We start from the raw sequence: 26,314 nt of genomic DNA on the forward strand, positions 1-26,314 counted from the left end.
TGGAACCGGAAATGTCCAAAAATGGGTGTTGTTAATTCTAGTTACCCGTCAACCGATACCCTTATTTTGGAGTGTTTAACCAACAATGACTTCTTCTTCCCAGCAGGATAGCTCTCCAAGAACGCAACCTGGAAGGCGCATCTCTGGGGAGAGCATGGGGACCACGGTGAGCCCGATGCACGCGGCCAACACGACAGCGGCGGCCAACGTAACCACAGCCGCCGCCCTCACGACGCCCGGACCCCCTGCGGAGACGGCCCTCGCGAGCCCGCCCCCGCTCCACCCCAAGCTGCCCCCAATAGCTGCCACTTCCACAACGCCCCCCGGAGGCGGGCACTCATCGTCTCTCCCGCCATCAACGTCGCCTTCACCCTTCGTTTCGTCGTCGTCATCTCCTTCACCTTCTTCCACTGCTGTGCCTGCTCCGACGACGCCGCCGTCGGTCAACTCGACGACACCCGCGCCGCCTTTCACGTCGACCCGCCCCGCCCCCAGCGGATGGCCCCCAGCCTCCAAGGCCACGGCACACCTGCCCCCGGCCGCCCCAACGTACACCTCCGCCTCGTACGGCACCAAAGGAAGCGCTCTCACCACCCTCGCCACGCTACTCACATCCACATACAACTCGGCCAAGAATGCCGCCAGCGGTAAGTGGCGTTTTTCTCCATGTAGCATGTATGTAGCTAGAAATAGGGGGAAAGCGGGGTGCTTGAGAGGTATTCGGGTTGCCTACACTCATCGGCGTAGTCAGTACTTTCGTTCAGGGAGGGTGGTCCAAAGCCAGGGGGGAGAATTTTTGAAAAACAGGGTACTAAGTAATGGGTTTTTAACTAATTTTAACTCTTTTCATAATCGAAAAACTTCATTTGTTAATTTTTTCGGTACATTCATTTTCACTTCAATTTTTCAATATTTTGTTTACTTTTATGAAGGAAAATAATTGTGTTTTTATATTTCGGGGGGAGTGCAGAACCCCCGCCCCCCCCTGGCTATGCCACTGCCTACACGTATATTTTTGGTCAATTTTAACACACCGGAAAACCATACATTTCAATAAGACAGCTATTCACGGAGGAAAAAAATTGCTTCACGAATTGTGAACTCTGGATCACATTTTCAGGGCAGAGGGAATTATATTTGGTAAAGTGGCAGAAATTAATGTAGTGCCTCCGGTTCTGCCTTGTATTACGTATTTAAAAGATTTATTTCAGCAAATTATATCGAATGAGTGACTAATTGAACCCTACTCATCATACCTATAAAATTAATGATATTTTGAAGCTTCTTATGTGACTTATGAAACTCACAATATATGAGCCAAACCCCTAAAGTGCCAATGGGCTGATCTCTTGGTCCAGGGATATGTGCGAAGAGTGCCATGGGCCAATCTATCAGCCAGTTTTTTTACACTCGCACCTTTTATTTTTTATGCTTCGTGTTGCTTTTGTAACTGTTTTTAGTGTCTGTCATCCTTTAACATACCCATAAGTATTGAGAGCTCATGAAAAAAATTAGCTTCAGAAAATGCATCTCAGGCTTTATAAAAATTTTTAAGAGCAAATCTACAAATTTGCAAAAAAACCCTCGCATTCTTCATTATTCCAGGCAACATTGGCTAGCATTAAAAGAGATAATAAAAGAATAAAGGGATAAAAAGTGGCAATAGATAATGGGATTATGGTAATATTCTACCATCTTCATCTGGCTTGTCATCAATGGCACATTAGAGATATATCAATGACCTCTATCTACAGTTATGTTTGCCATGAAAATAATCGATAAAGCTACGTACAATTGAGGTTTTAAGTTTTAGCTTGAGAAACTCATTTCATGGCCATAATTTTTCCATCTTTGATAGATATTGGAGATCCGGCATCATCTTTGGCTTCCTGGGCAGCAATAGCATACAATGAAACTACAAATTCTTCACCTTCGTCTTCGGATCCTAGTAGTCCCCCATCACCCACTTCATCGTCCACCACATTTGGTATTGGAACACTTCTGTCGTGGTCAGATGCTGACTTCCTGCTGGCTCCATCTGAGGGCAGTGGCGATGGCCCCCCTGGTGCCACGATTGCCAACGTTACGCAAAACACAACATCTGGGGGGTTGGACGGCCTGGAAGAGGATCCAAGTCTGACATTTTGTGCAGAGTGGAACGTTTCCCAGCATGGCCTCTTCCAAGTGAGATTGTAAATTTGTTGGTCATCGGTTTTGGATTTCTTAGATCTAATTATGTTCAAGGCATCATTAGCATTTACCTTGTGCTTGGATTTCATAACTACACACCATCATGAGGTCGCATAAAAGGAGGAAATAAGAATATAAAATTTAGAAGCAAATAACAATGAATGAAACATTACTTTTTTAACATAACTTACTTTCAGAAACTTCCATCTTACAGATAGAATTACTTTATTAATTTCATTTGCATTATAATAAAAGCCCTTTGGGGCATCCAACTCATGGTTATAGAATTATATTGGCCAATAAATGCCAATTAAAAATACGAGTAACTGTAATTTAATACCCTCAAATTTCTATGATTAAAGAACTTCTACGCTTTTCTAAACTTATCCAGTCACTTAAGACATCATTCTCATGAAACTTAAATATTAAAAATATATGATGCAATTCCATGTTTCCCCTCTTTTGCATGTGCCTCATGATTTATGTTTGAATTAAAGCAAAACAAACCAAATTGCTACATAAATAGGCAACACATTTCCACCACAGCTTTAGGGAGATGAAACTGGCATATCTCTAAATGTAAAACTGAAGTTTCATTTTGAAGCAGAAATAATGAAACATCAAAATATTTCCCATCACAGGCTGCTCACATGTTCCTCGCCTCCGCCTTCCTCATCCCATCATGCAGTGGGAGCAGTGGTGGGGGTGGATCTAGCTGGACCACAGCATCCCTGGCCACATCGTCACCACCTCATGTGCCTCCTCTACTCCTCTTACTCCTCAGGGCCATCCTGCTTGGTAAGCAATGGTGTTTTTTTAATTCAAACATATTTTTTTAAACAATTGCATAAAAAAATCATAACAATCTTAACAAACCTCTTTAAACACAATTTTTATGTAAATTTTACATTGTAACAAATGAGGTAAATTGAGCAATTCATGATGACTGCCAAGTTCCAGGTTCTCCTGCTGCATCTGTTGTTTATAATTGACAACAGTTTCGAAAGCCATCCTGCTTTCGTCTTCAGGTTGAAGATGAGAAGTGTTGATTTTTTGCTGCCTTATAAAGCACTGGCCATCCTCCCAATCAGCGCACGGGGGGAGGATGGAGGACGGCCAGTGCTATACATACATATAAGGCGGCAAAAAATCAACAATTCTCATCTTCAACCTGAAGACGAAAGCAGGATGGCTTTCGAAACTGTAGTCAACTATAAACAACAGATGGGGCAGGAGAACCCGGAACTTGGAAGTCATCATGAACAACACCGTGAAACCTACACATGAATTGAGCAATTCAATTACATAGAGATTATTACAACATGATTAGAATATGAGTCTGCCTGAGCCACATGGCTCATTAGGTGGTGCTTGCTTAAACAGATATACATATGTAGTTTAGTGGAGGAAAATGCATAACACATAACAATAACATATATATGGTACTCAAGTATTACAATCTATATCAACTTCACTAGATTATAGTCCATTTTCTAGTAGTTAATTCTACACTAATGCTAAAGGTCAAATTTTAAATATAGAGTATTGTTCAATCTTTATTGCTACAGGCAACTAGTTATCCCAGCACCACACTTTTCAGAATTTTTATTTTCCCTAAGTCTTCCCCATTTCTCTAGGGGTTCTTTTTTCCAAGAATTTTCCCTAATCTTCAGAATTGTCGCCACCCAGATGCTTTCTTCTATTTTTGAAAAGATATGATTATTGCTTGGTAATTTATTAAAAATACTAATGGACACAAGAATGGGAACAAGAACAACAGGCTTGAGTATGACCACCAGTCAAGGTAGTTGGTTTTTTATTGAGGGGGTTAATGGACCACCAAGTTCAAAACAAAATTTACTCTTTCTGTTGGAGATTCCTGATGCCACACTTCCACATATATATTGAACAAGTTAGCATTGAAAAAAGTTATAGGTGCTTCTATCAGAATTTGTATTTTCATGCCTATACATATAAGCTTTTTTCAATAATTTCTTTGTTCAACCCCCTTCAGGAAATTATTGAAAGTTAAAATAGCTGTTTGAGAAAGGTACATTGCCATATTCTCAGGTGCCCAGGGGCATATTGGTGAGGCCTGCAGTGAATGCCACTCCTTTCATGACCTTTAAATTATGAAATAACTTACAGGTTACACTATACATTTCTTTGTGATTTTAAAATATAAATGAAATTCAATTATTTTTGTCTTCCTGGCGACCCGCTATCCTTTGAGGCCCTGGAAAGATATTGGTTTATATTCGGAAACTAGTATAATAGAGTGTCAATTTCAATCAAAAATGGAAAGTGTCAAAGCAATAAGGTAATTTGAAAAATGTTACTTTAAAGAAAGAAAATGTTCCCAAGGATCATTTGGCGTGACACAAAAACATATCAATTAAATGATACACAAGATAGGATTTATCAGCAATAAAAATTAAATCTCTTTTACCAAAATGTGGGTTTGAGTGAAGTTATTCTTTCAGTAACTCAATACTGCATTGTGGAATTTTCACATGATGATTGTATAAAACATGGCTTTCATATTTTTCTAGCCACAGGATTTGCTCTGTCTGCAATTTGGGCCAGCACAGTGGTCTGCTCAGGCGATGCTCTAGCCTGGTCTCTGGCCCTCTCCCTGGCAAACGCATTTCGAGGTGGCCTTTTAGCTAGGAGCCTTTTGTTACCACCAAACCCTACTTCCCCTCCAACTTCCTCCTCGGTGGCATCGTACTTCCTGAATGCTAATACTTTGGGCAGTGGGAAAGGAAAGAATGGCAAGGCAGCACCAATGGTAAGAAAAGCTCATGAATTGCTATATTTTCTATAGTACACTCATGTATAACTTTAATCTAGATGCATAAAAATGTATAAGAATAAATACTTAAATGATTTAAAAAATAAGCTTTGTGTATGGTTTTCTTTAAAATATGTATGTAGATAGGAGTTGACTGGCTTCGTCCAACAATGGAAATCATCAAGGCCCTGCATGGTAGGGCCTTGTCAGTACTACTAGATTTCATTCACTTGCTCAGTAATCATGTAAAATGAAAATAAGGATGAACTATATTTTGTTGTCGGAGGTAGAAAAAAATCATCAAAAAATCTGCATTACTTTTACCAACCAGAAAAAAATCCAGTTTATTGACTGTGACAAATTTTTACACCAATTAATCAGCTATTGCACAAGGGTAGTTTTTCAGCCTGCAACAGCAAAACTGCAAGTTAAAATGCCATAGAAATAATGGGCAGGTAGTAAGTGCAGCAACCAACTGTGCCTCCTCCATACCACAGGCTCTGCCATTTTCACAATCTAATTTTAAAACTGAATAATTTTAAAATGTTCATTTTGTCTTCTATATCTACCTATACCTATTGGAGGAAAAATACCAGCCTTCTTATATGCCAACAATCCATCATCTTATCCTCCAAATCTTCCAAAATCCCATTGAAGGATGGATTTCTGAATAGCTTATTAGGATAATTAAATCCTGGTTTGAAACTTAGTTAAGGCATGTTAATTATGAATCCTACGAGGAATTTTCACAGTAATCACTTAATACAGTCATGACTTATCAGGTTCACTTGCAAATTTGTTCCTGTAATGGATTATTATATTGAAAAAATATTTACAGCAAAGATCCATTGAGAGTTGAATGAAGTACTTTAAAAATTCTAATCAGTTAATTGGAAGTTGCATCAATAAAATGACTTGAACTTTAAGCCTCATTATCAAGGACAGTTTATTGTGCAGTTGGGTAGAAAATTTACGAATTCTTTAAAAGAGACAATGCAAATTTTATTCCAAAATACAAGTCATAAGTTCACTTCAGCTATTCCCTAAACTGATTTCTTAATTCAACAAATTTTCTTTGCAGTCTGCAGGACAAAGTGTGCGTGATGTATTCACCAAAGTATTTCAACCATTGCGGATATCAAGGTCACAATTTCGAGAATTGGCCAAGGAAGCACGGCTTGAAGCAGTGGCTGCGGGGGATACATATGCCACAGAAGATGTTACAAATGCTCACCATAGGCTGTCTATTTTGCTGCATGGAAAGTAAGTACTGATGAATAATATTTACACTTAAAACTACTCTTTATGAAAGTCAGCTTTCCTCTACTTAACCAAATTTTCTTGCAAAGGAGAGTGATTGCTACAATGGACTAAAATGCTTCTTCATTCCATCTTTCATTTAGGTTGAAAGTGACTTGTAATGGAACACTCCTGCATCATATAACACCACATCAGTTCATAGATTCACCAGAATGGGAGGCAGCTTCTGATGACCCATCAGCCATGTTTCAGGTTTATAACAATGTTTTATTTGTTTAATTTAACAATAATGGTGTAAACACCATAGAATAATCCTTTCCATAAAATAGGGTAGTTTCCTATTATTTTTTTATGGCCTAAATCGAAAGATTATTACTCTTGGAGTACAAATTTCACGCTTTTAGATTTTTAAATGATGATATCTATTAGAAAAGTGAAAATTTTCAAATGTGCAAAAATGCGATGGCTAATTATGAATGCTGGGAAAACCCCATGTGATGCCGCTCGCCGTGCCGTGGGAGGTGACCTTGGGGCGTGGATATGTGTGCCGCTACGATGCAGGCTGCTAGCAGGTAGTAAGTACCCTGCTAGCAGGTAGCACTTGGCTTAAATACAGATTATTAATACCTTATCAAACAAAGGAAACTCTCCGACCATAGGCAGTTTTAATAGGTGATTATTAACCCTTTCATTGCGTAGCATTTTCTCAGAGTTGTTTCACGTTGGCGGAGAATTTTTTTTCACTGCATTCACTTTGTTTTTCGAAAATATGAAAACAATTTCAATAAAAAAAGGATTTTCATATTCATTTGACTATTTATTAAACAATTTGTTAATGGCATCACAGTGATGCCATCTGCACCCATGTGATATATGCTCCGGATATTTATGCAACCCGTTACACAAACATAAGGAACGAGGGACAACATATTTTTTCATAGCAACTAAGAAGCTTGAAATAATTTCTGAAATGATGGCGGAATTGAATCATAACATAAAGTTAATATTTTTTCAGATGTCATCCACTACCCCTGCATCATATTTTGCGTAAATAAAAGTTTTCGAATTTTAATTTTTACATTTCTAAATTTTTAAATTTACTAGTAACTTAGATTTGCATGCAAACATATGAAAGTTATTTTATCTTTTTGGCATTTTCTATTGCGTTAATGCTGCAAAAATTAACTAATAATTCTGAAAGGGTTCAAACACAGCCCTGGAACTTCTGCACATCGTACACCATCAGAGGTATACTAGTTCGCCACATTTTAGTAGTTCTTAGGACGTGAGGAGGATTATATCTTCTGTTTTTCCTTAGAGTTTCAGTTGTGTAAGTGTCTTTTTTGAGTAACTCAATAGATATTTGAACAGATTATTATAATTATCCATGTATAAACTCAGTAGGGTAGCCACGGGAGGGGGTTATGGATTACAACCCCCGTTGAGGCGCCAAAAACGGCTAAATTGGCCCCCGCACCCTCCGGGGTATGTATACACGTGAGTAAATTGTGCCAGAGGTAGTTTTATTGCGAGGAGATATTCTAAGCCAAGTTCACCAAAGGCTGATACATAAACGGTCCTTGGGGTTTGAAAATAGGAATAAAATTAAAAATAAAGGTTTCTCCCATATTCCACTAAGTGGCTTATGTAAATACTGAAATGTCCAATAGAAAAAGGTTATACGGTAATATTAGAAAAAATAAAATCTCTATACAGGAGTGAAAATGCACGCAATCGAAAGATGTCCGAAAGAGAGACTGTACTAATGGCGAGAGTCACAAAAACTGAGAAGGAAGAGCTGACCTTCTCCACGACATGCACACAACAGAATACTTGCATGCATTTCTATTAAGAATGGAAAAAATGCTTCTAAAAATAGAGATAACAGGCGATGCAGAGCGACTAGTAGTCTATTCCGCGGTGACGTAAAACGACTCTTTTATTTGAGCCCAGAAATTCGATCATTTTTCCCCGAGGATTTCCCCAATTCCAATTTCTCATTCAAAATGAAAAAAAATATATAAAAGCTTTCCTAGAACCTTCATTATTTCCCGTGAATAACGAATTGGTGGTCGTTAGGCCGGCCCTTATTTTTCAGAATTGAGAAAAGTTATGTTTTCCTAGTCTCAAAATGATCCAAATGAGGCTTATATTCACGTGTTAAAATTTGGTTACTATAAAATAACGGGAACCCGTGCCCCAAGGGCCCTAAGTACTGAGGACCCTCAACTGAGTTATTTTGGGCCAAAAAAGTGCTATCCCTATGTAAAACGTAAATGTAAAGCCCATAAGGGCCGATTTTTTGTTTGTTTTGACCTATCTCTAATCGCTTACGAGATATTGTGCGTCGTAATGTAATCCACCCTCTAGGGCGCTACCCCGCACCGCGGCGCCGCTGAGGTACGGCCCGCACCACTTACTAGAGACTTCCCCTCCACCCCCTCCCCTCCGTCAGCAAAGTCTTTGCTCCTATTGGCAAGATTTAGCCTCTGAAGAAATGTGCTTCCGTTAGAAATAATTTAATTGCCATGACAGTATTTCCAATGCGAGTGATCAATTTATTTTCACTCTGTCCATGATTTTCGGTACATATTAACCAAAATAAAATACATTTTCAGTGTATTTCTAATCTTTCATTGACACCCCATATTTGACAATTAAAGTGTCCTTGCGCACGTTGGGGTCGTGTTACGATGAAAATTCACACTCAGTAATTCACTCTTTCTCCTACGTAACTGACTTAAAATCTTGAATTAGTTTCACCCATTTCCCTGCACGATCATTTACCACTTGAAGACCCCGAATAATTTACAAATCGTTCTTGTAATCAGTATGTTCATCCCATTCTCACGTGGGCACATCAAAGAATGCCATGCATATTTCCAATGTATTAAATAGCTTTGTAGAATTAGTTGTGACAAAATTTTATATAGATACCTAAGTCAGGTCTTTGTGTTTATAGAATGCGTTCTTCGGTGGATCATATTATCCCTCACATGTCCTCGTACAGCGTATCACGTTTTCCTTTTCAATACTAGAAAAGGATCCGTCAATGAAAGACAGGCCTACCAACTCCTCACTCAGGTACCACTAGTGGTTTGAAAACCTCTTTTTTACTGCTTTCGCTAAGTCCAGGTTTACACTTTCGTAATTAACAAGTCTTTTTAGGAACTGCAGGTCACTTTTGCAGCAGATGTAGCACAAGGAGCGGAGAACATCATCTATTTCTTTCTTCTTGAACATATTGAAATATATCCCTCCAATAACTGCATTCCGTGCTCCTCTTTGATTGCGTAAGAATTTTATTTCTTCAGCCCAAGCTCATTTTTCCGAGAGATCAACTGCACATTCCTCCTCGTGTGTCAAAAATTCAATGGCACCGCTCCTTGCAATGTCAAACAAATCATCAAGTTTTGTCACGAAGGATTCTCTTCTCTTCATCTCTACGGTAATTCCCGTTCTCTTCTAATGTCGTCGCACTTTTATCCATTCCTTGTGTACTTTTTCCAACTTTTCAATCGCCTCATTCTCTGTAATATCAGGAATTCTCGTTTTTTCCATGGGTAAACGCATTCATGATGTTTTTTCGCGCACCAAGTCAAATACATTTCGAACCCATTAGGTGATAGAGAAAACACTCAGTACTTCTTTCACTGTAGGTAACTTTGAGCCAAGTATTTCTCCACTTTCTTTTTCTACCAGTTCAATGTCTGAATTTAGTCTTGAATTCATGCCTTTCGTTGTTGGCCTATTCTTAAAACGAACGTCAGGTGTATTCATGGTAAACTAGTTATTTCACTACTTTTCTCCTTAAATCCTGAAGAATTAGCACTCCCTATCCTTTGCACACTATATACAAGAACTATCTCTCCACATTGATCTACATCAGTGAACTGACTGCGTCATTTCTTTTACCTTAAATATTTCTATCTACTGTTGGAGCCCTGGAAGCCCTGCTCATTTCTTTAATTCCTTGATAATTCACGAACGCAATTGTATGACATACTTATAATATTGTGTACATAAAGAGCACTTTGGAACAAAGCATGCTGGAATGGTGCACGGTCGTATGGTGGCAACAAATTAAGATTGAAGGGGTCGGTACCTAGTACACAAGGCGGCGTTGAAGGGTTAAAATTGACATTGCGGGATTTAACAACATTAATCATGACAAAAGAGGAACAGTCTGATCAAAGCCGTACCTTTGGCATATAAATCTTGCCATCAGGAGCAGTCTTTGCCGAGGGAGGGGAGGGGGTGGAGGGGAAGTCTCTAGTAAGTGGTGCGGGCCGTACCTCAGCGGCGCCGCGGTGCGGGGTAGCGCCCTAGAGGGTGGATTACATTACGACGCACAATATCTCGTAAACGATTAGAGATAGGTCAAAACAAACAAAAAATCGGCCCTTGAGGGCTTTACATTTACGTTTTACATAGGGATAGCACTTTTTTGGCCCAAAATAACTCAGTTGAGGGTCCTCAGTACTTAGGGCCCTTGGGGCACGGGTTCCCGTTATTTTATAGTAACCAAATTTTAACACGTGAATATAAGCCTCATTTGGATCATTTTGAGACTAGGAAAACATAACTTTTCTCAATTCTGAAAAATAAGGGCCGGCCTAGTGGTCGTAATTATTCCCACCCAATAACTTTAACAAACCCATATGAAATAAATGAGAAAAAGTCGAAAAAATCTATTTCTTTTTCCGTAACCAATGTAATGAAACCCCTATTGAAAGGATCGTTCAGAAAATTAGTTGCAAATATACTATGGAAAAATGTTATGAGTTATAACGACATTATCTAAATATTAAGTTTAAACAATAATAAAGACAGCAACAGATTATTCAACTGTGTTTAGCGTGTGTAAAGTGACCGTATTTTGAAATTTTGAAAATATTTTTCGTCGATGAGATGGAAGGAAGATTATGTCTAAATATTGTTTACAAAAATTTTAATAGGATTAAAACGAGAATAACAACCTTCAAATGTGACAACATTTAGTATAAATATTCAGAAGTGTAAAGAAAATATCACATTTAAATTTTTTTGTAAAGGCGAAAAATGTTACAAATTAAAAAGTACTCCATAAATGTTTAAAAAATTACTCAACAAATATGAACTTTTTTTCAAAAACGGAAGGCATACCCAGGTGGCCTAATCCATTGCGTGGGCGGGAAACCATCATAAGAGTAGACAGAACGGAGCGGAGGAGCGTGAGGAGCGATTGAAGGACATAGGCCGGCGTGGCATCAATGTGATGCCACCCGCCCGTTGGCAGGACCTACGCTGGGCATCAATGCTATGCCATCCGCACTCAAAGGGTTAAGAGATGTTTCCCTGAGCTCTGTGCCTCATGCATGCATTGGTTATCTCAGACGATATAAAACTCCTATCTACTCGTATAGAAACTAGGTCCCTGTGACGTCACGTGGAGTGGCATCGCATGGGTGCCAATCTGGCCTTTTTCTAAAGCAGTTAAAATTGACCATTGCCATTCGTTTAAACTGGGATTTATAAAACCAAATAATTTTAATATTATAAATGCACTAATGGTGGGTAATGAATCGCAATCAATGCCTTTCGTTTTCTTTGATGAAGGAAACTACCCTATTAGCATGCGTTCAATTTCATTCTCTCTTGGATCACATTTATCACTTAGGCTGAAAAATACTCTTACTACTTAACACTGCCTTCACCTACTTCACTGCTTTGATGCTGGATTAATATATGTATAAACTTCTGGCCCTCACAAAAACAAACAAAATTCCAACATAAGTCCACGTAAATTGTTACATTAAAAAATATTATATTACCAAATTAAGCTGCATCAAAAATTACTATGGCTTAGAGTTCATACACCCCATCAAAGCAATGGCTTTTATGATCACTGAACTATGTAACTAAATTTCTCATGGGACAATCTTGACTGCTCCAGTTAAAATGCAACCTGCATGTTACCTCTTTATACATAACTGAAAGTCTCTGCCATAAAGTCATTGTTTGTGATCCTTAGTTGATTCTTCATTAGGTTTCACTGTAAATTGTAGGATCTATATATATTTCCTTTTCAAAATTTTATATTCAGTATTTTATAACCTACAGGTAGTAGTTAACATAAAAATCACAATAGTTTCCAATTTCCTGAATAATTGAACAATTTGTTGTGTTCTCTCTAATTTCTTCACATCAGTTCTTCACTTTATGCTAATAATTTTCCTGCTCTGGTCAGGATCATACTTTTTTACTATAGGTACAGTAAATCATCCATTTTCAGCATGAGTTTTATCACTTTGATTTATGGTACACTATGCTCTCCAAAATTAAAAAATTTGCCTACACCATGTCAGTGATACTATAGAAATGGGTTTATTCATTATTACGGCAGGAATTTTCTGTTAACCACTTGACAGAATAGGAACAATTTTTAACCCCTTAACTGGGGAGAGCGACTATAGTCGCAAGCGGACTCCGCTCCCCATGTGGGGAGCGCGACTATAGTCGCGCGTGCTGTCGCGTCGCAATGTTAAGCGGAGAAGGCGTGAATATTCATTCTTTATGCATCATTGCATGTTTTTTGCTTTGTCAGAGGTTCTATACCAATATATTTGAAGTATATTGCCATTTTTGTGCAATAGCTTTACTATAAATTTTTTTTCGAAAACGGCATCTCCGAAAATCGGTGGATTTGCTCCCCACCAGGTGAAAGATAAGGAAATTACTGCCCCCAACCAAGGGGTTAAGATTAAATGCCAATCACATGGGACAAATAAAACCTCAACTTGGTGAATAGGAGGCACTTCCTACCACACCTTTTCTATAAATATTTGCATCAAAAGTAATGCTGCTGATGACATAGAATAAAATAGATATTATGAATTTTAAACATTCAAAATATGTGAAAATAGTGCAAAAACAAAAAAAATATTTTTTGTGGAAACCTACCAACTAACTTTCACGGGCTACAGGCTATTTGTACATCTTCCATCAAATAATTACTACTCCCTCTACATTAGAGCGGCATGTTTCCATCATATCGCAGGACCTCTTCATGTACAAATAACTATGGAAAAATAAAAAGTTAGCAGCATCACTTTTTATCTAAATAACTATATAGATATCGTTAGGTATTAGCGATGAGTAGAAGATAATTGCAATGGAACATTAAATGCAGTGGCGTAACTCTGGGGGGATAGATCCCCCCCAAAGCCTCAGAAAAATTTATAGTATACTTCCCTGCTGTGATGATTTACTGCAGAATTACGAGTGAAATCCAAATTTGAAGTGCCAAAATAGTGTAAAATTTATTTCCAGGCATGTCAGTTTTCAAAAATTTACCCGCTGCCTGGGCAGGTCGGGGGTGGAGTCACCCCCCAATCCTCTCAATCCCCCCAAAGCATATTCCTCGTTACGCCACTGATTAGAGAGACATGTAATTGCCAATGCAGTGGTAATTGGCAGCAGTAGTCATCTCCTAATTTCTACAAAAAGTGGCTAATAATAAAATTGCAGGGGCTGAGTCCAATTAGGACATTGAGTATAGACCTAGGAGGTGCATTTCCCTTTAGTTTTCATAGAGTGAAATGTTATTAGTAGGCACATTAAGCTATGCTAAGTTTACTTTAAATATTAAAATATTAATATTTTAAATTATTGTATTCCTGCATTTTCCAGACTCTATTGAATTTCTTTTTGTGCACTGGCATTGGTATTCTATAACCAATAATATCTGGCAGTAATGATAATTCACTTTTATGATAGAATTCACATAGCAATTGCTCCAGCAGAACATGAATATCATAGAATGAGGGTCTACTGCATTTACAAAAACAAATATTAGTAACAGAGATGGCTAGTGACATCACTACCCAGAAAATACAGATACATGCCACACACAAAGAACAGGCCCAGACAGCACACATCCTACTGTATACATTAAATACACATAAAAATAGTGTATAACATGTGTATATGGTAGAAGATCCACATATACATCCCGGGATGCTGAGGCTGCCTGCTCTTATGTATACTGCTTGTACACAATTGTACTTGTTGTACACAATTACCTGAAACTATAGAGGTGCATAACTGGGTAGTAGGGTGTATCAGCACTTCAACTTGAAGCCAGCAGAAGCCATATTGACCATTTTCTGCATTTCTCAAAGGCAAGAGTACAATAAATTATCTACATTACAGTAATACAAGGCAGCCAAAGTATTCTGAATGCATGCTCGACTTTTGGTACAGATATTCACCAAAAGAACCTGAGTATTTCTGCTTCAACCAGGGTAAAACAAAATATTGGGTGGGTGGAAATGCCTCACCAGTAGCCTCTATGCCAGTAACTCATGACTGCCAACGTGTTTCCTTGATGACCTCTAGTCACTATTACAGTTACATTCTGGGAGAAATGACTGATTTGCATAATCTATTCAAATAAGGCCCTGAGAGTTAGAATAGGTTACTATTGCATTAAAAAATTTTCTAAGGAATCAGCCAAGCTGCCTCCCTATAAAAGCTGCTTTCATTTACATGGATAGCTTTCACTATAAACAAAAATCATTATTATTAGGGAGTATAACAGCTATCACAACCATATCAGTTTTTACCATATGGGTAAGGTCTGTTTTTTTTTATACAAGGTGGCTAATGTCCAAAATTCAAATCCTTCTCAGATGAGACAGCAATCATTAGGAACCCTGATATTTTTCAGATTTTTGTTTTTTTTTTTAAGAGCAATAAAGTTATAATTTTTTGTGTATAAAGTTATAATTTACCATTTTAGAGTTAGAAATATTCACTGATATTTCCCCAGTAACCAATTTGGGAAGTTTAACCTTCCATCGCGTGCAATGGATCTGACAGGCACAGGGCAAGTTTTTTTTCATTCCTTCGTGCCACTCGGCGTCATAGATCCTTGACGCTTATAGTAGCTTTTTGTTTTGACACGTTCTATGCAACCTTTTACTTTTCGCATTTATGCCGACTGACAAGTGGCGGATTATTAAGCATAATTAAGCAAAATAATGGCACAATGAAGCGATATAAAAGCTTTATTAGATAAATAAGACAAGGAAATAAAAAACACTGATATTATAGAATTCATATGCTAAAATACATTACATATAATAATACTTAACAGCCTAAAGAGTATGTTAAATTGCACCTTGCTGGATCCGCCCGGGGCCGTATGACGGTATGTAAACAGATACATATACGCATAGCATGAAAGACATCATGTAAGTATTCGATTACACTAATAATGAAGGCTTTAACTTTAAAGGTGATACTTTTCCGATTCACCCAACTAAACATGCTTAGAGGTGGAAAAAAAGTTATGAATCTTATCAATCAACCAGGAGCTATCTCAGAAAATGGTTGTGTGAAACAATCATTTTCATGAGATCATTTGAGCTTACCTAAACAATGATTCAGGCTTTCTCATTAGACAAATTTTGAATTCTTCAGCATCAAAATTCATTTAAATAATTTTTAAAATATCTCTTCTTGATGCATCTAAATACTTGTCCTAAGGTTTAAAATCATCTGGTTTAGCCAGAACCATATGTATCCATGTGATGATGGATACTTGGAAAAATTCTTTGTTCTACCACTGTTTAGTTTTCCTGCTGAGCTTCATGGTGAATTTCCATTGGTCTCATTTGAAAACCATTACATTATCTGTAGTGTTTGAAACCATTAGTGTTTTAAGATACATGGTATTTCAGAAGTGATTGATGAATATATCTTTATTTTCAAAAAATATCTTTTTCAGGTCACCATAACTGCAGAGGAAGATAGTGTTTTTCTGTGCTGGTCAAGGAATAAGTTGGAAAAGCTATTGGCCATGAGACCACTTCTGGGAGCAGTAATTCACAATCTGATTGGTAATTTTTTTTTCTTTTAACCAATACTTCACACAGGCTAGAATGAAATGAAAAAAGTTTAAATTGCTTGCCATTGGTAGTCATTTATACCCAGCTGGAAAACAGAGTAAGCATCATCTTTTTTGTAGCTTCCGATATTAATACAGAATATACCTTAAATCACAATTCATACTTACTAATCTTTTTTAACCTTTAGCATAGCACTCAGCAGTTTTAATTAGGCATGACACATGTACAGTCAGTATCTGTACTAGCCATAACTGACTACTGGTCCTAACTCATTCTTTAAAAATTTACCTCCTAAGCAATTCTTTGATCAACTATTCATAATTTCCTTTGGAGATAGAAAAGCATATGCCACATTAATATATTTTAGCCCAAATATTTTATCTCTTTACATATTTTGACCATAAAAATTATATTCAATGAGTTTAAATGCTTACTATCCATCACTAATTAGCAATGAAGGCAAAGTGTTTTATAATTGTACATGCTCCCCTTTTGGTCAAGGTTAAATAAAAATGTAAAATCCATAAAAATATTTTTTTCATGATCATAATGACACTCTTGGTTTGCAAGAAAGTGCAAGGCCATAGGCTGAAAATGTTTTTGCATAGGCTCATTTAGAGGGGGTGCACAAAAAAAGTCTCAATGATTTCAGTGGATTTTGAGCTCCTTAACCCTTTCGCGCCGGACCTTGGTTCAGGGAAATTCTTCCTCAATACGAGTCTCTTGAAAGTTTTCTTTACTCCCTCGTACGAAGCGTTTTCGCGTCAACTGAAGGCAGTGGTTCCCTCCCTAACCATTTTTGGACCCAACTCAGAGGGCGCCGATCCCTTTCCTCGGCCTCTGTCCCAGACCCTAGAAGGATTAAAAGCCCCTTCCTAGCACGAGTTCGCGGTCAACTGGCTAAAATATTAATGCAAAATATATGAAAATATTTGTTGCTCGCACCGATTGAGCGTGCAGAAATTTTAAACGAAGTTCTAACGTTGATTTAGACGGATTTAATGTATTTACTAGTTGTTCTATAACTCCGTTGAGATTAACGTTAGAATTTTGTTTGAAATTTCCATGTGGTCAGCAAAAAAAGATGAATTCATTTCTAGCATTGAATTTCAAAAGTAAGCAACAAATATTTTTTTGGAAAACACACTGCAAATAACAGTAGTTGACCGCGTGGAGAGGATAAGAAAGGGTCAACCTGAGCGGCCGAAGATGGGACTGGGCTCGAGCTAAGGCGGATCGTGAGGGGCGACCGCATCCGTGGGTCTATTGTGTCCGCGGCGGTCACTTTTTTCGACCTGTGCCACACAGGCACGGCATTCGTTGGTTAGGGTAAGAACATTCAGGACTCACTGGTGTGGCATTCGTTGTTTAAGGAAGAAAATCCTCGCCGCACAGGTGAGGCATTCGGCGCAAAAGGGTTAATGCCCCTATCACTATGTCCGTATATAATGTGTTCATGCTCAGGTCATGCTGGCTGTTTACAAGGAAAGTTGATTCACTGAATAAATTTCTTATATGTATTCATTTTTTTTAGGCAAAGATATCACTCAAAAGCTCTACTCGCTGAATGAACATCTGAATCCACACCCTCCTGGTAACTCTGGAAGAAGAGGTGATAGTGGTGACAAGTGGCGATGTGCTGAGAGTGAAGCAAGGTTCTTCAAGCGAAGCATGAGCGTAGATGCTGTGAACACTGGAAGCAAGGGTCGAGTGCGTTCCATGGCCTGGAAGCTGGGCAGACCATTTCCTTCCAACGCATCAGAATGTAAGTACAGGAGAACTACAGTTCCTCCATGACACCACTCAACTACTGCGAATGGCTCAAAGGATTTACACAGCTGAAGGCTAAAAATACAGCACTTTTTGATCACCATTACACCAATATCAAACTGAATTTACTCTCACATTATCTTCCTAATAATAAGCACATTTTTAATTGCTCACATGCTGTATCCTCAGCAAAGTCTACAATTTACATGAGTACAGGATGATAATAATGGTGTTAAAGAATATGTCCTTGAATAATAAGCTCCGCATTCCTAATTTTTCTTATGGTATTATACCCCAAAAATGGAAATGAAGACTCGAGATACACTACGCTATTTTATATTACAAAGTTTGTAGATGGAATTAATCAACATAGGTAAATCTTCAAATCATTAACCAATACTTATTCAGAGGGCAAATTCACCCTTAGATCAGATGGTGAATTTCTTCAAATTAGTTCAATATTGTTTGGAGGACAGTTTGAGTCAGAAAATGTTCCAAACCTGCAGCCCCCAAATTATGAACGGCCATAAAAGGGATTCTGGAGGAAATGAATCTCCAAGCCTCAATATCCTGCATTAAACTACTATTTATTCTGGTTAAATGCTGTAATTAAATCGTAGTATTCCACCATTTCCCTTGTATTCATGTAAATGCACAGCAACTCGATCAAAAAACTTCATGAATTTATGTGTCTCTCATATAACTGACTTTTAATTTGCCACAATGTGTAAATAACTTTGTACATACCAGAGCAGAAAGATTTTTGAGGGTTAAATAAGGCACATACAAATATTCAACAAAATTAATCCAGATAAACAACTATTTTCTAAACGAAATTTTTGAGATCATAGGAAAATAGGTACATAATTAGACTAACATAATTTGCCCCATTTTCCATGGGTGGTATGGTTTTATCTGTTGGCAGTTCACCTTGACGACTTGATTCTACCGTAAAATCATACATACTCATACAGACATTCATATTCATATTCAAACTCATAACTTGTCCAAAAAACAAAAAATAAGTTATACCACAATGTAAGAGATTGACAAACTCAATACGTCCTTCTGTTACTTCATACTTTTATTTTTGTCTTAAATAATCATAGATTTATTACTCTGTGATATTTTCTTTCTATGAAGTGAATGGGAAATAAGGTCAACTACAACTGACACATAGGTTCTGGCATGTGCTATACTGTAACAGCAATAGCAGTTAAGAAGCAAAATAAAGCTACATTTTACGGATTTTCATATCCTTAGTAAAATCTTGGTCATGTCTGCACAGGACGATAGGTTCAGCATTTTGAGTTGGGGAAGGGAGCAGTGCGTTGATATTAGTTCATAGGCAGCCCATAGGGAGATGAGGAGATCCTTACTTTAGGCTGGGAGAAGGGAAAGGTGTTGTTTCATACAAGTGGAAGGAAGTCATTAGTGCGATCATGCCCATATGAGTACAGAAAATTAAAATACACGCCATTAATTGAGAAATTTTCAAAGTTTTTTATGTTTCTTTGCATTTCAAGACTGGTTATTGTATTAAAACGTGACTATTTGATCTTTGTGGTTTACCTCAACAATATCAGACATGAATGGTGCAGAATCAGCTGAAAAAACTATTTACATCATGGCATTTACAGCCGAAATAGCGTAAAAAGAGGGTTTATGTTGCGGGTTGCCTACGCTCACCATAAATGACCTTGTCGTGACAGCTAGATGTCAACCTACAGGAACAAAATTTTTTCTCCGTTCATTTGTTATCTTGGGCTACATTTTTACATATGTCTAACATTGAATTTTGAAACAGGTTGTTTGATGGAGGGTACTTTTAAAGTAGCTGCAGCATTTGAGATACAGGAGATAAAACTTTCAATAAAATGAACTTCAAATTAATGGATCTAAGATTAGAAGAGGTTGAATTGATGGTGTTGTATGTTCTTAGTGACATGATACCATGATAAAGACACCCATAAGTAGCAAATACAGAAGGTAGCTGATTTAACCCTTTGACTACACATTTTATTCTCCAGTTCAATGAGAGAAAGAATGTGCTCACAAATGATGAAAAGAAATACTCCTCATCATTGGTATGCACAACACATACATGTAGACATGTTAACATAAAAGGCTCATACAATAAAATTATTTCATGGAGAGAGCAAAGCCATTAAAGAGTCAACTCTAAAATTATAACTACATAAAAGTACATACATATGAGCACATGGTAAGAATATTCCAGAGAAAAACGCCTACAGTAGCACCCATGATTCCTTGAGTATCTTCGCTTGGTAAGTGTAGCTATGTACATTTGCATAGAGTAAATAATTATTCACAAGCTCTTCTCAATGCTTTGGAATCTTGATAGGAATTTCTAAGTTCTGCATAAAATTAATCACATAAATGAGAAATTGACAACCTATTTCATGTAGTCATTCTTTATTCTATTTTATTCAAAAATCTTGCTTGATATTAATGGCTTTCGAGAGAAGCAGCTATCAACAGTTTTTGGGAGCACTGTCATGTGAGGTTTTGCGACCATTTCAACAGGAGGTCACAACATTCATTGCAATGAATCTCACCGAGAAAGCCTAGGTTTCAAGAAAATCTTGCTTAACTCCATGCAATGAAAATAGTCATATAGATGGAAGATTCTCCTTTAATAAGTCAAAGTAAAAATTACAATTAAAATAAAGAAATGAAGTTGATATTTCAATATGGTGAGAGGAACTATACTGTGGGTACAAAGAACCCACAAAGCACAAAATATCTTCTAGATGTCTACAAAATGTCTAGAATGTCTTCAGCTAATGTCTAGAAAATATCTTGTAATATCTTCTTAACATCTTTGAAATATTTTGTAGATATCTGAATGTCTGCTTTTCTGATATCTACAAGATATCTTCGAGAGGATATTTTCTAGGCATTCATATTCAAATTGCCCACATAGCACAAAATATCTTCTAGATGTCTAGAAAATATCTTGTAATATCTTCTATATCTTCTAGATATCTGAATGCCCGCTTTTCTGATTTCTACAAGATATCTTTGAGAAGATATTTTCTAGACATTCATATTCAAATTCAATCCATTGGAAAATTTCAGGATAAAAGAGTAAAATATAATATTTTTCGGTATAACAATAGTTTATATTCAACTGACAACCTACTGGTGGAGCAGGAGGTGATGGTAGGGTGCCTTCCGGGGATTCTTCCTGATTATTGGAACCTCTCTGGCATTCACTTGTTTCTAATAGGGGCTTCCTCCTCCTAGTCTAAATTTGAAGTTACCAAAGCAGCTTTTAATTTCCTTTTAGATTTCTCAAAGGAGTCTGCAACATTATCAATGAATGTTGATTCATTGTCTTGCAATATAGGTCTTGAAGAATGTTTAATACAAGTTTTTGCCAACGTATTTAAACCCCTTCATCAGGGCTATGAATGAATGATATTTATATGAATGAGTACATAGCTGTGATCAGGGGCGGATCCAGGATTTCTTTCTGGGGGGGGCACAAGCAAGGCCGTATCCATGATTTTGTTCGAGGGGGGGCACAAGGATATCTCGTAATACAAAACAAACACAATGATAATGGGACCGTATTAAAAATCTTGCATATTTTTGAGGGTCTGGGGGGGGGGGCACATGCCCCCGTGTCCCCCCCTGGATCCGCCTATGGCTGTGATACGTAAAAGGTCATGGCAATATTTGTTACGATAGTAAAAAAATTAGTGGTAAATTAATTATATGAAGCAGAGACTAGAATTTTGACATACCTTTTATTCCATTGAATTGGATTTGTTTATTGATGGTAACTAAGCTGAGACAGTTCATAGTTAGTACCTATCAATTTTGATTTCACTGGACATATACAAAATGAGTCCCCGCTCAAAAAGACTTATGCTAGACATCTAGTAGATTTTTATAATATCCACCAAATTGAAGACATTTTCTAGACTTCTAGTAGATATTTAAAATATCCAAAACATTGAAGATATTTTCTAGACATCTAAAAGATATTTTGTGCTATTGGGGAAGAACAGGGAAATAGAGATATGTATCTGTGATAGAAGAGGATTAAGGTCAAATTTGGAGCAATTTTCATAATAGAATATCTATTATTAGAGCAAAGATCAGATATGACAAAGTCCTTTCTGTAGAGTTTGATTTTTTTAAAGTGGGAATGATTTAATCATAAAATAATAAGCCTAATTATTAGCTATGCTATGGTGTTAACCTTCAAAATCAAGATTCCACTGCATGTTACCAGAAATAGAATATTGTAATAAAAAGCTTTCAATTTTAAATATGTATCAGCAAATTTGAACCATCATATCTATTTCTATTGTTTCACCTCTGAATAATTTTATTGATTTGCACTAAATCAGTGTGTATTCCGCAAGCCTGATTTGCTTTCAACTCTTACAACTAATCACCTCTGTATTTATACCACATTCAAGGGCTTAACTGCTTTTGCCATGCACTTCTCAAGTTTCCCTGCTAGCACCCCACGAAAAAACACACATTCTGTTGCATTTAGGCTCCATGTGGTCCCCAATCCATAGTGGATGGCTGCCAGAGCCTGTGAGGGGACAAGATGGTCAGCAACAGTATTCCGCTTCCCCACCTGTGTCACCTCCCACTGCAAGCCTCCAATACCCCATATCCCCTCCATTAGCCCGCCACCAATTCCAGCAGCCATTGGCCATCACCGATGGCTCGCAACCAGCTAACCAATTGATTCCCACGACAACAAACTCCCTGACCACCCCCATTCCAAGTAGAGGCACCTATTTGCTTCCCTCCACTACTCTAACCCCATATGTGCCCTTTGGTACGGTGCCGTATTCGGTATCTATGAGCGGACGGCAGTATGTTCGACGGCTGCAGCACCACCACACTGACACTGAAGGAGGGGCGTGGGCTGATGCCAGTTGGGTGAGAGGATACCAGGTGAATGATTAATATTTAAGATCGATTGATACTTATTTTAGCAGAATCCACTATAGTTTGCCTGAGAGGGAAGACCCTAGAGGATGAAAACATAGTGTTAATGGTGATTTGTGTTGACGTAATCACTGTAAAATAAACTTTCACTTTTCAGAAGAGAAGTGTACATATGTATTAGGTTTTTTCGTAGCTGTAGATATTCATAGAGTTGAACCAAGTTCCATCACTTATGCTTGCATTGCAATATTGAGAACGGTAGCACATTTTATGTACTATTTGAAGCACATTCACAAGGTAGAGTAGTTAAAATTTGTTTGCTTGAACTGCTTGTTTTTAACTACTCATCACCCTGTAAAATACTAGTAGTCTTTTACTCATTAGTTTTTTTATGGTCAAGAAAATATTGAAAAACAAACTGACAGATACAAATAACTAATAATAAACAATTACTGAAACCATTATTGATGATAAATATTTAAATAATCTGATAATGCAAATAATTAAAAAAAACTTCACTTCACCAATTAAAATTTAGATAAACAAATGCCTAATCAATAAATAAGATTAATAAAGATGAACCTGAATTGAGGTAAATTTATGTGAAAAAATCAAAAATTGAAATCATATCTAAAATGATATTTTGAACTGTAATAATCATTTTCTTCTAGGCCAGCACTCCTCATTCCTGCATTTGATTACTTTCTGGTTTCATTACATAATAGATAATTCAAGAATTAAAAAAAAATTAAAGGAGGTTCTACAAAGAAAAATCCAAAGTCCAACCAACCTTTATTTCAATCAAGGAAACAGAATTTAATTACCATGGCCCTGATTTTTTTAAATTATAAATTGTTTAAACACTAATAAATATAAGAGGGACCAAAATCTTACACACTTAAAAAATCTAAAAATCTTCAAAGAAACTGAGCCATTTCTTTTAAGATGGTTACCACCTTCTCGAGAAAATTGATTTTAATGATGGAGAATACATATTGTACTTCAGTTTTACAAATACCCAGTTAGAATGTTAATGTTTTCTAGAAGATATTGAATTAAGAAAGAAGAACTTTGTACTTTCACATTAATATTTAATCACGACCATGGTTTCAACGTTAGACGTCATCATCAGGTGATGATGACGTCTAACGTTGAAACCATGGTCGTGATTAAATATTAATGTGAAAGTACAAAGTTCTTCTTTCTTAATTTAATTATGAATCGCTTTCACATAGTTACGCCTCAAACAATTAATTTTAGAAGATATTGAATGTTTACTCATAAGATAGCAGGAAGATGACCGATAGCATGCAAGTGGCACAACCAAATGTTAAATGTTTTGATTATTAGTGCAAAATAGTTTTGCATGTATGAGGTCCAATATTTTCAGAATAGTTTATCAAAGTTGAAAAAATTTGGAATCATGCTTTATGATGTACTATGTTCCCACCACCATACAAAATGTTTTTCCATTGCTGACAAAATTGACAATGAAAAGTAGTACAGAAGTTGTAACATTTGAAATCACTACAATATAATAATACTTCTAGTGTTTTCAAGTCATATATGCATTATAGACTCCATTAAATTTAGAATTTGCATATATATTCTCGAGGAAATTCAGAAATGTGTGGTAATTCAAGTTCAAAAATATAACGAATGACCTTCTTGGTAATCAGTGAGGAATATATATTGAGCAATGTTTGATGAAATCAGAATATCATTTTAATCTCCGCATGTATTCCCCATTTCCAACAAACCAGGACGAAGAAGAAGAAGACGAAGAAGAGGACGACCGCGCTTCCTCTTCCTCCCCTCTGCTTGTACGGCTGGTGTCTGGCCCCATACCTGGGGTGCAATGCCATAATGGATACCAACCCATACCTCAGGCAGCACCCGGCATGGTATTCTACCAAGGAGGATACCAGGGCGTACAGCAGCGTCAGATCCCGTACCAGCTAAGCAGTCAGTCTGGGTTTTCATTCTTCTCGGCCTCAGCAGGCCAAAAGAGACAAATATTCAAAGACAAAGGTGTGAGTAGTGAGGAACTGAGGTCAAAGTCGAACCCCCTGTCGTTACAGTTCAAGAAACAGCTGACTGCTCAGCAGCACAAGGCTCGTCAGTTCATCCTGTCGAAGGGCACGAGGCGGGAGGTGGGCGAGGATTATGACGAGGAGGAGGAGGGGGAAGATGAGGAGCTGGGCGAGACGGAGGGGGAGAGGCAAGGGCTGATGGGCGACGGGCCCAAGAGGGACTCGAAGGGAGGGGTCAAGAGGGTCGGGGGGCGGAGGAAGAAGGGCAATCGCAGGGAGGTGACCTTTGAGACGTCTGTCTGATGTTAATCGCCCCCGGTGCAGACTGAGTTTGATCACTGTAATCAGCGCAGCGTTTTAGACACAGGAGTCTAGCTGCAGCTGAGTGTTCACAGTGGTCTGCATTGGAGGCCCCCAAATATATTTGTTGTCGTCATTATCTTCGTAACGCATTGTTTGTGATTCCGTTGTGAGACTCACGACAAATGTATGTAATAAATGGTGTTGTTGTTGGACTCGATGTTAAAAAAAAAAATACCTGAGTAAACATTCTCCTGTGAAGGAAGTGGTGATGGAAGCTCAAACCCTACTGTTCAAGGGATAGCATATCACAGTGTTTTCGGTGTTTTTTTTTGTGCAAATGTGAATGACTGAAACAGTCAATTAGGTGTTCATTTGGATTCATTGACAAATCAGATGATGTTATCAAAAATTTGAAACAAATGAAGTTTTCAAAGTGTCGAGGAAGATATATTTTTACTTTTTATAAGCAATTTTGGCTACCTAGAGCAAAGCATATTTTGAGAAAAAATTAAAAACTTCCTTCTGATCATACCTGCACCTCACTCACTGTAAAATGAAATCGATGTGTAAAATATGGTGGAGGTGCCAACACATGTACAATTTCCTTGCCAAGTCTATGGCATATTCTTGTACTTATCTTTGCTACTAACTTTCCAAGTAAAGGCTTTGGTGATGCCTTATTTGCCTAATTTCATAAGAGAATAATTTGTTGTGTACTGACAGTATTAATGTGGTTCAAATTCTTTCATTCAAGATATGTCTCTTGAAGGAGGCAAATATTGAATATTAAACTACCTGTGCTTAGAAAGAAATTGTGATAAAAACTCAGATAACTAATTTTACAAGCAACATATATATATCCTAAAGCTATAATTAACTTATTTCATGCACATTTAAGAAGGTTCATATTCAGTAATTATTGGGAGCTTATTAACATGACTAAAGCATAGCCAAATGATATATATAAATATACATACATATATTTAAAAAGACAACTGTAAGGCCTTAAAACTCAGTCTTTGAATCACACGATCAATATTTCCATTATAGACAGCTTTATCAGCTTATAAAAAGTTTGAATAAGCACCATTGTAGAAGAATTATTCAATGTCAAGGTGTTATCTATT

General features: G+C 37.3%; 1 protein-coding gene across 1 annotated transcript in view; it reads left to right on the top strand.

The window, feature by feature from the left end:
* The window catches only part of LOC124154174, a 50,192-nt gene extending 24,329 nt beyond the window's left edge, over nt 1–25,863 (top strand). The window contains exons 2-11 of the mRNA XM_046527737.1: nt 107–647; nt 1,859–2,184; nt 2,832–2,988; nt 4,743–4,981; nt 6,066–6,247; nt 6,388–6,496; nt 16,017–16,128; nt 17,672–17,902; nt 22,445–22,857; nt 24,615–25,863. Of these exons, the coding sequence (XP_046383693.1) occupies nt 155–647; nt 1,859–2,184; nt 2,832–2,988; nt 4,743–4,981; nt 6,066–6,247; nt 6,388–6,496; nt 16,017–16,128; nt 17,672–17,902; nt 22,445–22,857; nt 24,615–25,187 (2,835 nt within the window). The 5' untranslated portion in view covers nt 107–154 and the 3' untranslated portion in view covers nt 25,188–25,863. The remainder of the gene's footprint in view (nt 1–106; nt 648–1,858; nt 2,185–2,831; nt 2,989–4,742; nt 4,982–6,065; nt 6,248–6,387; nt 6,497–16,016; nt 16,129–17,671; nt 17,903–22,444; nt 22,858–24,614) is intronic.
* Nucleotides 25,864–26,314: the final 451 nt, after the last annotated feature.

Source organism: Ischnura elegans, chromosome 2 (genome assembly GCF_921293095.1).
Source record: "Ischnura elegans chromosome 2, ioIscEleg1.1, whole genome shotgun sequence".
In the NCBI taxonomy this organism is placed as follows: Eukaryota; Metazoa; Arthropoda; class Insecta; order Odonata; family Coenagrionidae; genus Ischnura; species Ischnura elegans.